The 14438-nt window shown below is 46.1% G+C and overlaps 1 protein-coding gene across 1 annotated transcript in view; it reads right to left on the bottom strand.

Annotated features, from left to right (window-relative positions):
* RINL (Ras and Rab interactor like) overlaps nt 1-14438 on the bottom strand; it is a 38779-nt gene that overhangs the window by 17809 nt on the left and 6532 nt on the right. Inside the window, exons 3-5 of the mRNA XM_079985373.1 lie at nt 13681-13792; nt 3460-3532; nt 375-463 (exon numbers count right to left, since the gene is read on the bottom strand). Coding sequence (XP_079841499.1) covers nt 375-463; nt 3460-3532; nt 13681-13792 — 274 coding nt within the window. The remainder of the gene's footprint in view (nt 1-374; nt 464-3459; nt 3533-13680; nt 13793-14438) is intronic.

Raw genomic sequence — 14438 nt, forward strand, 5'->3', positions numbered from 1 at the left:
AATGAGCATTTGTTTTCCGAGTTGCTTGTGGGGAGGTTAGATGACGTCGCATCGAAGTGCCATATCCCACACTTCGCAGTGCCATTTCCCTGTCCCTTTCCTTATCGCAAAATATCTGATCTTTCGGGGAAGTCGGCTTGCTGTGCAAGAGCTCCCAACTTCAAATTGTTGGTGCAGGATTGAATCCCACCCAAAAACACTGACATTCTAAGAAGCGCCGCCTGAGAGCATTTGGAGGCCAGAAAGCGAGGTGAAGCAGAGTTGGGTTGAACCAACCTATTCTGACAACACCAAGCGACAGGAATTTTGACTTGCAAGGAGGAGCAAGAAATCAACACCCCCCACCCCCAGTCTGCCCTGCTGTTCTCACTCACTCATGCCCAAGGCAGCAACCGCATCTAATTCAGGCTTGTGTAGAAGTCGAAGGGCATCTGGGATCCTCAGCAGATGGGGAAGGATGTCTCTAGAAGCACAGAATGCAGCACATTCACAAAACCAATTCCCAAAGGAGGCAGCCAGAATCAAAAAGGAATCACAAGCCACAGGGCAGCGGCGTCCTCTGCTTACACCAAGCCATCCACAGCGAAACTTAGGAAGCTGCCTTATACAGTGGTACCTCAGGTTACATACGCTTCAGGTTACATACTCTGCTAACCCAGAAATAGTGCTCCAGGTTAAGAACTTTGCTTCAGGTTGAGAACAGAAATCGTGCTCCGGTGGCACAACAGCAGCGGGAGGCCCCAGTAGCTAAAGTGGTGCTTCAGGTTAAGAACAGTTTCAGGTTAAGTACGGACCTCCAGAACGAATTACAGTGGTGCCTCGCAAGACGAAATTAATCCATTCCGTGAGGCTCTTCGTATAGCGGTTTTTTCGTCTTGTGAAGCAAGCCCATTGACAGCTTAGCGGATTAGCGCTATTAGCGGTTTAGCGGCTTTTAGCGGATCAGCTGATAAGCGGCTTAGGGCTTAGGAAAAGGGAGAAAAAAGGGGGAAAAACCCGCAGGAACTCGCAAGACATTTTCGTCTTGCGAAGCAAGCCCATAGGGAAATTCATTTTGCAAAGCGCCTCCAAAACGGAGAACCCTTTCGCCTAGCGGGTTTTCCATCTTGCGAGGCGTTCGTCTTGCGGGGCACCACTGTAAGTACTTAACCCGAGGTACCACTGTACTGAGGTCGCTTCCGTCTGGGCAAGCGTGCGCCCTTAATTGCTTGCTCCAAACCCTGATTTCCTGTAGTGCAAACCTTTGACATTAGCTGAAGACATAGAATAGAGCATGTGCTTCTCCAGTGTCTATATTATAGAGACATTTGTATTAGCCTCACCTCCCCACTACTCCATAAGTACCCAGGGCGCACAAGACAATTCTATACCTCCCTGTGCTTTCAGATGCCAACCCTGCTACAATGCTCAATGTTGCAAGTTCTGCACAGCAGTGTTCACAAACTAGATTTAATGAATACAGAGGTACCTCGGGTTAAGTACTTAATTCGTTCCAGAGGTCCATACTTAACCTGAAACTGTTCTTAACCTGAAGCACCACTTTAGCTAATGGGGCCTCCCACTGCTGTTGTGCCACTGGAGCACGATTTCTGTTCTTAACCTGAAGCAAAGTTCTTAACCTGAAGGACTATTTCTGGGTTAGCAGAGTCTGTAACCTGAAGCGTATGTAACCTGAAGCGTATGAAACCCGAGGTACCACTGTACTTATATCAGAGTGCTCTGTAAATTGATAGCCACATAGCCTTTCCTATACTGTACTAACCTTTTATGCTCTTCCACACCCGTTTAATCCTCCTTAACCCTTCTTTTAGATTCTTTTAGATTCTTATAGTCTTTTATATATACCTTCTGTTTTAATAATTTTAGCTTTCCAAAACGTTTTACAGATTTTAAATGACTGTCCCCCCCCCAATTATGCTGGTCTGTGACCGTAATAAAGATTTGATTTATTGATTGATACTTCTTTACTTCATATTTTATTGACTGATTTCATAAAGTTTATAAAAAAATAAAAATTAAAACCTCTAAGAAAATAAAACAATAACATTATCAGTAAAAGAAACTCATTAAAACATTCAAAAGATTAAATCAGCGATAAACTGAAAACAGATGAAAATATACATCAGCACTGTATGTTTTGGGGTAGGTTTGTTTAAACGGGAATGTTTAGACACCTTTCAAAAGGCAGCTTCCTGGTGTCAGCATGTGGGGAGTCCCAGTGTAAGTGCTTCCACACTAAAAGATTTATTTCTTACAAACCTTGAGATGTATTGGGGGGGCACCCTATTTCTGTAATTCAAAGCTGTTGTAAATTATTGTTAATGTTATGCAATAGTGTGCTTTAATATTAACAGTGTGTTTTAATTGTTCTAACCTGCCCTGAAAGCTTAGGGTAAAAGGCAGGTCATAAATTGCAATTATTATTATTATTAATACAGTGGTACCTGGGGTTAAGTAGCTAATTCGTTCAGGAGGTCCGTTCTTAACCTGAAACTGTTCTTAACCTGAAGCTAATGGGGCCTCCTGCTGCTGCCGTGCCGCCGGAGCACAATTTCTGTTCTCATCCTGAAGCAAAGTTCTTAACCCAAGGTACTATATCTGGCTTAGCGGAGTCTGTAACCTGAAGCGTGTGTAACCTGAAGCGTATGAAACCCGAGGTACCACAATAATAATAATAATAATAATAATAATAATAATAATAATAATAATAATAAAAAACAACATTTGGCTGAAAGCAGACACAGAAGTGCAGTGCGCCCTTTTTGCTTCCTGGAAAGTGCTGCCACAACAGATCCAAACATAACTGTCAAGTGTCCCTTATTTGAAGGTACAGTCCCTTATTCCAGCGCCATGCCCCGCTGCTGTCCCTTATTAATAGATGTCCCTTAAATGTCCCTTAAATGATATCCCTTAAATTTCAAAGGAAGCAGCTCCTCTCCCTCCCTCCCTGCCGGCTCCAACTGTGTTGCTTGGCTGTGTTGCTCACCCAATAAGAAGTCTAAGAACGACTGGGGGGTGGAGCTTGCATGCCTTGTGTGTGGCTAGTTAATGCAAGCTGAGGAGGTTTTTGAATGCTGGACGCCATTTTGTTGCACGTGCTGCAGTGCAAAGCCAGGCCAGGGAGCCATCTTAAGTTGAGGCTGCATAGGCCTTGTGGTGCATGTGATTCAGATTCTATTCAGTTGAACCTCTGGTTACAAAGTTGGTTGGACAGTGTTCTCGAAGCTACCAGCATGAGTTTGACCAGACTGCAGGAAGACTGGAGTGCCTGGAACAGGTGAGGCTGCAGGTCCCTTATTTTGGCTGCTGGTCCCTTATTTTCAAGGCTGCTGGTCCCTTATTTTCAAATCTGTAAGTTGACAGCTATGGATCCAAATGCAAGGACAGAGGGAGAGCCAACAACCCAACCCGCCGCCCCCCCCCCAGTCTCCCCATCAGCAGCTGCCCCCAAACACTCACCTGCTCACAAGGTGGAAAGAGACCAGCTCCAAGAGGTCTCTGAAATGCAGTAGGGAGCCCTCCAGAGAAATCACTGTGAGAATGAGAGAAGCATCAGAAGAAGGCAGTGCAATTATAGGCCACATATTGGGGTGTGTGTTAGTTTGACCCTTTCAATCCTCTCCCCATGCAGAAGGTCTTTTGGGGCAAGGAGATGCACCCATTTAAAGGTTGTTTTCTGCTGCTCCAGAGAAGCGGACACGGAGCAATGGCTCCAAACTACAAGAAAGAAGATTCCACCTAAACATTAGGAAGAACTTCCTGACAGTAAGAGCTGTTTGACAGTGGAATTTGCTGCCAAGGAGTGTGGTGGAGTCTCCTCCTTTGGAGGTCTTTAAGCAGAGGCTTGACAACCAGATATCAGGAGTGCTCTGATGGTGTTTCCTGCTTGGTAGCGGGTTGGACTCGATGGCCCTTGTGGTCTCTTCCAACTCTATGATTCTATGATTCTATGATTCTCTGTCTATCATTGACCTTTCGTTACTTGAAGCTTGTGGGACAATCGTTGCAACACGGCTATTTGCCAAACTTCACAGGCCGAGTAATGCACACTTCATGCACCTACGGAGTCAACACACGTTTAAAGCGCACGACTTCTCCCCAAAGAATCCTGGGAACTGTAGTTTGTTAAGGGCACTGGAAGCGGTAGCTCTGCAAAGGGCAGCCCACAGTTCCCAGGATTCTTTGGGGGAATGTTACGCAAAAGTAAAACATAAAGCAGCATTAAAAACAATGCAGATAATCATTACGACTAATCCAGAATGCGGCAGCTAGACTGGTGACTGGGAGCGGCTGCCGAGACCACATAACACCGGTCTTGAAAGAACTACATTGGCTCCCAGTACGTTTCCGGGCACAGTTCGAAGTGTTGGTGCTGACCTTTAAAGCCCTAAACAGCCTCGGTCCTGTATACCTGAAGGAGCGTCTCCTCCCCCATCGTTCTGCCCAGACACTGAGGTCCAGCGCCGAGGGCCTCCTGGTGGTTCCCTCTCTGAGAAGTGAGGTTACAGGGAACCAGGCAGAGTGCCTTCTCGGTAGTGGCGCCCGCCCTGTGGAACGCCCTCCCACCAGATGTCCAGGCAATAAGCAACCACCTGACATTTAGAAGCCATCTGAAGGCAGCCCTGTTCACGGAAGTTTTTAATGTGTGACATTTTAATGTATTTTTAATCTTCGTTGGAAGCCGCCCAGAGTGGCTGGGGAAACCCAGCCAGATGGGCGGGGTACAAATAATAAAATATTATTAATTATTATTGTTATGATGATGATGATGATGACTGGTCAGTCATTGAACAGCTAGAGAGACCTGCTAATAAAGACCTATCTTGACCAGTCATCCTTCCCATAACCCCAGGTGCAGTGGTGAGAAAGCTACACTCTGCACATGCCTAGAGGCATCCTTTATCTGGCTCCGGACTGATCCTACAAGTGCCAAGATGAATCACAAAGGTCTCAGCGCTGGCTCAAATTAAGGCCTGTGAAGTCCAAGCAGGGGCCCCCCAAAGGAGACGTCAAACACGAAATCCAAGGATGGAATCCTTGAGTCCAGCTTTCTAGTCCTCGGTGTTACAAAAGCACCAGATCACACGGTGTCCCTCAGGACTAGAAACTCACTGGCCTCTGCATTGTGAAGCCCTAGTCCCTCCTTGCTGCCCCAAAGCATCGCAACAACATTATGGATTTGTAACGTGCCAAAGATCTAAGCATCTCAAGAGTTTGCAAACCAATGAACGAGAGTGAGGGGAGGCAGAGGAACAGTGCAATGAAAAAGCACAGTTCTCCAAAATGCATAATCATGGTTTAAGAAAAAAGGAAAGAATGCCACTTTAAAATCAGGAAAAAATTAATATTTATCTATCTGTCTATAGCAGGAAGGTGTGCTTCCTCCATAGAGGGAGGGGCTCCCTGGAGCTCATTCATACCATGTTCAAATTTTGAACAGCATTCGCAACAACAGCAGCAAGGATACTTATCGCAAAGTATTGGAAGACACAAGACTTGCCCACCTTGGAAGAATGGCAGATGAAAGTAATAGACTATATGGAGATGGCAGAAATGACTGGCAGAATTCGAGACCTGGGAGAAGAATCGGTGGAAGAGGACTGGAAGAAGTTCAAAGATTATCTGCAGAAACACTGCAAAGTTTATGAATGTTAAAATGATGTTGGATATGATAATATTATGGCATTAGTGATACAGTTTGAAAAAGTATGCAAAAATGTAACAGAAAAAGGGTAAAAGACTAAAGTTATATTATGTCAAAAGTAAACAATATGTTAAAGGTGTTTAAAAAATAAGGGGGAAAGATCGGAGACATAATAGAATGATTATAATAATTAGAAATGAGTTTTGAAAGAGGGCAAGGATTTGCTGTATGTGATTGGGTAAAGAGGAAAACAAAAAAGGGAGGCGTGAGGAAGTCAAGAAAGAAGGTTAATTAAGTATGGATTTAAAAGTTGGAGTTTTTATTTTTCTTCTTGTAATTCTATTTTTCTGTATTTTTATTTTTATTTTGTTTTCTCTCTTTTTTATGTGTATTTTTGACTGTGCTTGTTTCTCCTTGTTGTTATGTGTGTGTTTTTTCTGTAAAAGCTTAATAAATATATTTTTAAAAAAACAACAAATTTTGAACAGCATTCACATCTCGTGTCTGCCCAGGCTGGTGACCCCCATCACACCCACGCAGCAATCTTCAAATCCAGATATTGTTGGCTATTTGCAGATTAGTTGCGCTGCAGAAAGTGTGCTGGGGAGACCACACATTACAAGGAACGCAAAAAGAACTTTAACGAGGTTAACAAAAACAAAAACTCCTTTTACATTAAATATATCAATAAGCATGACCCACCAACCCAACCACCAGGGTACTGAGAGAGCTAGGTGCTGTTCTTTATATACTGTACCCAACAGCTTAATTAACATAACTTAACAGCACCGGCTATACCGCTTCACAGCTGTAAAACTAGGTCATGCTATTTGCTCTGGCCCTTAAAGAAATACACATCTTGTGGAACAATAATGAACCTTCAAATTTAAAGAGTATAATAGGAGCATAGCATCAAATAGGTATATACAAATAGGAGTATAGCATCTAGATCATGGGAAGTAATAGTGCCACTGTATTCTGCTCTGGTCAGACCTCACCTGGAGTACTGTGTCCAGTTCTGGGCACCACAGTTCAAGAAGGACACTGACAAACTGGAACGTGTCCAGAGGAGGGCAACCAAAATGGTCCAAGGCCTGGAAACGATGCCTTATGAGGAACGGCTAAGGGAGCTGGGCATGTTTAGCCTGGAGAAGAGGAGGTTAAGGGGTGATATGATAGCCATGTTCAAATATATAAAAGGATGTCACATAGAGGAGGGAGAAAGGTTGTTTTCTGCTGCTCCAGAGAAGCGGACACGGAGCAATGGATCCAAACTACAAGAAAGAAGATTCCACCTAAACATTAGGAAGAACTTCCTGACAGTAAGAGCTGTTTGACAGTGGAATTTGCTGCCAAGGAGTGTGGTGGAGTCTCCTTCTTTGGAGGTCTTTAAGCAGAGGCTTGACGACCATATGTCAGGAGTGCTCTGATGGTGTTTCCTGCTTGGCAGGGGGTTGGACTCGATGGCCCTTGTGGTCTCTTCCAACTCGATGATTCTATGATTCTATTCTATGAAAGAGACCGTTCAACAGGGCTACGCACTCTGCTATTTCCCCTCGTCCGTCCTTCCATCAGTCGAGCAAAACACATGAAGAAACAAACTTCATTTCCAAGAAGAACCACCCGCAATTTGCTTATGGGGTGGGGCCTGTGGCTAGCAACAGCCACTTACATCCTCTCTCTTGTTTGAGTTTGACTTATTTCGTGGTGGTGCACGCAGGAAGGACACTGAGCTCATTAACCAAAGCGCATGATTTGCACGCAGGAGAACTTGGATCAATTCCCGACATCTCCAGTTAAAAACAGATCCTGAAGTGACAGCTGGGGGGGGGGAGAGAGTTTCTGGAGAGCTGCGAGCATCCAGAAGAAGACTAGATTACAGACCGCCTTGGCGTGAGAGACAGCTCCCTGTCATTGCATTTATATTACACATGCTACCCTCATGTAGGGACCCCACTCCCCAATCTTTCCAGTACTAGAAGGCGCAGCCACAAATGGGCAGCCACAGATGGGGCGCAGGTGGCACTGCGGGTTAAACCACAGAGCCTAGGACTTGCCGAAGGTCGGTGGTTCGAATCCCCCAACGGGGTGAGCTCCTATTGCTCAGTCCCTGCTCCTGCCAACCTAGCAGTTTGAAAGCACCTCAAAGTGCAAGTAGATAAATTGGTACCGCTCCAGCGGGAAGGTAAATGGCGTTTCTGTGCGCTGCTCTGGTTTGCCAGAAGCGGCTTAGTCATGCTGGCCACGTGACCCAGAAGCTGTCTGCAGACAAACGCCAGCTCCCTTGGTCAGTAAAGCGAGATGAGCGCCGTAACCCCAGAGTCGTTCGCGAATGGACCCTTTACCTTTACCCTCTTGTAGGGACCCCACTCCCCAATCTTTCCAGTACTAGAAGGCACAGCCACAGATGGGCAGGGTATAAATAAAATTATTATCATTACTATTATTGTTCTTATTATTTCTCTTAATGAGAAGTGTCCTCCTCTGTCGACCCCAGATATTACCTCCAAGCTACCTTGGAGACTCTTTCTTATTTGAGCATTATTTAGCCGTTAAGACACATTTTCCTCATTCGAATTAGCCTGGGGTTGTCTACACCCCCACGTATTTGAATTTGTCTATAATTCTGCTAATTCTGCATGGCAAACACAGAGATAGCTGTGGTGCACCCACCTTTTAAAAAAGAAAGAAACAAATTTCACCCAAGAAGTTTGCAAAAGCACAGTTAAAGGTAAAGGGACCCCTGACCATTAGCTCCAGTCGTGGCCAACTCTGGGGTTGCGGCGCTCATCTCGCTTTACTGGCCGAGGGAGGTGGCGTACAGCTTCTGGGTCATGTGGCCAGCATGACTAAGCTGCTTCTGGCAAACCAGAGCAGCACACGGAAACACCGTTTACCTTCCCACCGGAGTGGTACCTATTTATCTACTTGCACTTTGACGTGCTTTCGAACTGCTAGGTTGGCAGGAGCAGGGACCGAGCAACGGGAGCTCACCCCGTCGCGGGGATTCGAACCGCCGACCTTCTGATCGTCAAGTCCTAGGCTCTGTGGTTTAACCCTCAGCACCACCCGCATCCCTAAAAGCACAGTTAGACAAGTGCAAATTTGTTTGTACCGTTTCCAGGTTTTGTGCAAATCTGGGGGGGGGGGTTAAGCTCCTGAAACTCCCTTTTATTATTATTATTGGTTTTCACATATTACATTACAATACAGATGTACCAAAGCCAACACCATTCTCTCCCCATCCCCCCATACATTTACATTTTTATTTCCTCAATCCATCATATTATTCTTTTCTCCTTCCTCCCACTTCCCTCCGCCCCCACTCGATTTCCCCACGTTATACAATTTACAATAATCTTTGCATTCTACAACCTTCTCAAATCATCTATATATTCTTATTATCTTTCCTTACTAATTTTTCTTCCATCCAGTACCTCACATTTTAATCTAGGCATATTAGCATATCTTCTTTTTTTTTGAGCAGTGTTTTGCCATATATTCATCAAAACATTTCCACTCCTCTTTTAATTTTTGATTCAACTGATTTCTTATTATCGCAGTTAATTTTGCCAAAATTAAATATTCATTTAGTTTACAAATCCATTCCTCCTTTGTGGGTATAGTTTGTGACTTCCACCTAGCAGCAATCACTATTCTAGCAGCTGTACTTACATATAGAAAAATTCTTTCCCCCCCCAATGGTATCTCATCATCTATCAATCCAAGGAGATATGTTTCTGCTTTCTTTGTTATTGATATTTTTTATTATTATTATTATTATTATTATTATTATTATTATTATTAATACCCCGCCCATCTGGCTGGGTTTCCCCAGCCACTCTGGGCGGCTTCCAACAAAACACTAAAATACAATAACCTATTAAAATAATAATAATTTATTATTTTCAACATCTTCCTTAGTTCTTCGTGTACTACTATCCAAAATTGCTTTATTTCCTCACACCTCCACCACATATGTATGTTGTTCCTATTTCTCCACAACATCTCCAACAGAGGTTGGATTTCAATTTGTATATCTTCGCCAACTTAACTGGCATTAAGTACCACCTATAGAACATCTTTACAAAATTTTCGTTAATTGTATATGAGGCAGTAAATCGTATATCCCTGAAACTCCCTTTTTAGCAAGCATTGCAAGGGGTTGGACCAGATGACCCTGGGGGGGGGGTGGGGGTACCAACCCTATGATTCTATGAAGAGAAATGAAAGCAACTGCAATTTTTCATCATCCGCTTTCCAGATCGCTGGCCCAATATATCGGGCACAGACATTTTTAAGGTGGTTTGCTCGTACAGCTTTTTCATTCTGCGCCAGCCCAAGGGGTCAAAATAAAAATAAGCACACTATCCCAAGGCACAACAGAAATGTTGTTGTTGTTTAGTCGTTAGTCGTGTCCGATTCTTCGTGACCCCATGGACTAGAGCATGCCAGGCACTCCTGTCTTCCACTGCCTCCCGCAGTTTGGTCAGACTCATGTTTGTAGCTTCGAGAACACTGTCCAACCATCTCCTCCTCTGTCGTCCCATTCTCCTTGTGCCCTCCATCTTTCCCAGCATCAGGGTCTTTTCCAGGGAGTCTTCTCTTCTCATGAGGTGGCCAAAGTCTTGGAGCCTCAGCTTCAGGATCTGTCCTTCCAGTGAGCACTCAGGGCTGATTTCCTTCAGAATGGAGAGGTTTGATCTTCTTGCAGTCCATGGGACTCTCAAGAGTCTCCTCCAGCACCAGAATTCAAAAGCATCAATTCTTCGGTGATCGGCCTGCCTTGCAAAGGGGCTTGAATAACTCAGAGAAGGTACGAGCTATGCCATGCAGGGCCACCCAAGATGGACAGGTCATAGTGGAGAGTTTAGACCAAACGTGATCCACCTGGAGGAGGAACCGCCAAGCCACTCCAGTATCCCTGCCAAGAAAACTCCATGGACAAAGACACCACCAGAAATAGTGGCAAGTAAACAAATGATGAGAATGAGGAAGTGGTAGGGACGGAAAGGGGAGTAGCGGAAGGTGACAGTTGATCCACTCACCCAAAAACACAGGCGGAAATTGCCTGTGACATCGAGTGGAGTGTGGTTTGCAGCCCAATTTTCCCCAGCTTATTGGATTACTCCCCCCCACCCCCCGTATTGGGCAAACCTTGAATTTACAGGAAGACAGCATAGAGTTTGGTGTCGTTTGAGGGCAACGTCCTGTGGACTGTGCGAATTAAATGGGAATGAATGCACACAGTAAACTCCAGTATGGGCATCCAGCCTACCTCACAGGGTCGTTGTAGGGTTAAAGGGGTAGGAGGGAAGCACAGACGCTGGGATCCTTCGAAGCAACAAGAAAACCTCTACCCACACATTCAAGTAAGAGTTTCTCACCTGCGGCTGGGCTCATAAAATAGGAAGGTGGCGTTTCTCAGGAGGCAGTTGATAAAGGAGCAGCTCAGTCAGAGATCCCAAAAAAGTGTTTGGAGGGGCGGATAGTTAACCCTTAGCTCCACCACAAGACTAAAGGGAGACCCCCATTTCGTGAGAGACCTGCAACCTGCAAGGACCAGCCTTTCTAAGCCTCTCCAAACCATTTCCCCTTTTAAGCAGTGGATTTGTAACTGGCTGACTGACCGAACCCAAAGGGTGCTCATCAATGGTTCCTCTTCATCCTGGAGAAGAGTGACAAGTGGGGTGCCACAGGGTTCTGTCTTGGGCCCGGTCTTATTCAACATCTTTATCAACAACTTGGATGATGGACTCAAGGGCATCCTGATCAAATTTGCAGATGACACCAAACTGGGAGGGGTGGCTAACACCCCAGAGGACAGGATCACACTTCAAAACGACCTTGACAGATTAGAGAACTGGGCCAAAACAAACAAGATGAATTTTAACAGGGAGAAATGTAAAGTATTGCACTTGGGCAAAAAAAATGAGAGGCACAAATACAAGATGGGTGACACCTGGCTTGAGAGCAGTACATGTGAAAAGGATCTAGGAGTCTTGGTTGACCACAAACTTGACATGAGCCAACAGTGTGACGCAGCAGCTAAAAAAGCCAATGCAATTCTGGGCTGCAACAATAGGAGTATAGCATCTAGATCAAGGGAAGTAATAGTGCCACTGTATTCTGCTCTGGTCAGACCTCACCTGGAGTACTGTGTCCAGTTCTGGGCACCACAGTTCAAGAAGGACACTGACAAACTGGAACGTGTCCAGAGGAGGGCAACCAAAATGGTCAAAGGCCTGGAAACGATGCCTTATGAGGAACGGCTAAGGGAGCTGGGCATGTTTAGCCTGGAGAAGAGGAGGTTAAGGGGTGATATGATAGCCATGTTCAAATATATAAAAGGATGTCACATAGAGGAGGGAGAAAGGTTGTTTTCTGCTGCTCCAGAGAAGCGGACACGAAGCAATGGATCCAAACTACAAGAAAGAAGATTCCACCTAAACATTAGGAAGAACTTCCTGACAGTAAGAGCTGTTTGACAGTGGAATTTGCTGCCAAGGAGTGTGGTGGAGTCTCCTTCTTTGGAGGTCTTTAAGCAGAGGCTTGACAACCATATGTCAGGAGTGCTCTGGTGGTGTTTCCTGCTTGGCAGGGGGTTGGACTCGATGGCCCTTGTGGTCTCTTCCAACTCTATGATTCTATGATTCTATGAAATTGTGTTGCAAAACCCACCGAGGATGAATAATGGGAGATGCCTAATTTAGAGGAAGGGAGTGGGGTCTAAAGGTTAGAGCAAGGGGGGGGTGGATTTCCAGGCGGGGAACAGTGACGCTGGTACAGCAAGGAGAGAGGAGCAAAGGTTCAAGCACGTACGATTCTTGGATCGAGGACTTGGGAACATAGGCAGATGATTTACAATGAGTCAGGCCTTGGGGTCCATCAAGTTCAGTATTGCTGGCACTGGCTGGCAACAGTTCCCAGGTCAGAAGGCAAAATGTGCAGGTGCTATTAATTTGAAAATCAGCCTTCTCCCCCTCTGCCCAGCTCCCAGGAAAGCACACATGGTCTAGCAGTGGCTATTCAGGCAGTAGTAGTAATAATAATAATAATAATAATAATAATAATAATAATAATATATTATTTGTACCCCGCCCATCTGGCTGAGTTTCCCCAGCCACTCTGGGCAGCTCCCAATCAAGTGTTAAAAACAGTACAGCATTAAATATTAAAAACTTCCCTAAACAGGGCTGCCTTCAGATGTCTTTTAAAGATAGGATAGCTGCTTATTTCCTTCACATCTGAAGGGAGGGCGTTCCACAGGGCGGGCGCCACTACCGAGAAGGCCCTCTGTCTGGTTCCCTGTAACCTCACTTCTTGCAATGAGGGAGCTGCCAGAAGGCCCTTGGCGCTGGATCTCAGTGTCCAGGCAGAACGATGGGGGTGGAGACGCTCCTTCAGGTATACAGGACCAAGGCCGTTTAGGGCTTTAAAGGTCAGCACCAACACTTTGAATTGTGCTCAGAAATATACTGGAAGCCAATGCAGATCTCTCAGGACCGGTGTTATGTGGTCCCGGCGGCCACTCCCAGTCACCAGTCTAGCTGCTGCATTCTGGATTAATTGCAGTTTCCGGGTCACCTTCAAAGGTAGCCCCACGTAGAGCGCATTGCAGTAGTCCAAGCGGGAAATAACCAGAGCATGCACCACTCTGGCAAGACAGTCTGCGGGCAGGGAGGGTCTCAGCCTGCGTACCAGGTGGAGCTGGTAGACAGCTGCCCTGGACACAGAATTAACCTGCACCTCCATGGACAGCTGTGAGTCCAAAATGACTTCCAGGCTGCTCACCTGGTCCTTCAGGGGCACAGTTACCCCATTCAGGACCAGGGAATCCCCCACACCAGCCCACCCTGTGTCCCCCAAAAACAGTACTTCTGTCTTGTCAGGATTGAACCTCAATCTGTTAGCCGCCATCCATCCTCCAACCGCCTCCAGTTTAGCCCCAAAGCACCAGACCCTGGGAACAAATGAATCTGTGGTTCAGCACAGGTCAAATACAGAAGACCCTCAGAGGGACCGAACCAACTCACCTGCGCCGTTGTCCTGGATAGAGAAAGAGCAGACAGCACCAGTCCTGTTTTCCTGTGTTCGTAGGAAGAGCTCCCTGGACCCTCCAGCTGCATTTCCAGCGATAATGAACGTCTGGCCGCAGAAGGAAAAGGAAAGGGGGCAGGAGGAGGGGAGAGAGATTGAGAGAGAAAGGAGATGAGAAATCCGCTTGCCACTGGATAGCACAGTCAATGAAGCAAGACCCACCCCCCACCTCCTTCCCTTCCCCTTTAAGCAGGAAAGAGGAAACCACCATCAACATTTGTGACTCTGCATCTGCAAGCACACTGAGAAGGTGACAAGGAGCAACTTTGCTGCTGCTGCTGCTACTTCAGTGTCCAGTGGCAGCCTTCCCTAACATGGCGCACAACACCCCCCCCCGGGCTTTGGACTACAACTCCCATCAGCCCCAGCCAGTATGATGCTAGGACCAATGGGAGTTGGCAGCTTCCAGGTGATATGGGTTCCATGCCCCCTGCCATCTGTACTCTACGTTTGAAGCGGTGCTGTGCCACTTTAAATGGGTCATTTGCTTAGTCGTTTAGTCGTGTCCGACTCTTTGTGACCCCCTGGACCAGAGCACGCCAGGCACTCCTGTCTTCCACTGCCTCCCGCAGTTTGGTCAAACTCATGCTGGTAGCTTCGAGAACACTATCCAACCATCTCGTCCTCTGTCGTCCCCTTCTCCTTGTGCCCTCCATCTTTCCCAACATCAGGGTCTTTTCCAGGGAGTTTTCTC

Source organism: Podarcis cretensis, assembly GCF_951804945.1.
Source record: "Podarcis cretensis genome assembly, chromosome: 8".
Classification (NCBI taxonomy): domain Eukaryota; kingdom Metazoa; phylum Chordata; class Lepidosauria; order Squamata; family Lacertidae; genus Podarcis; species Podarcis cretensis.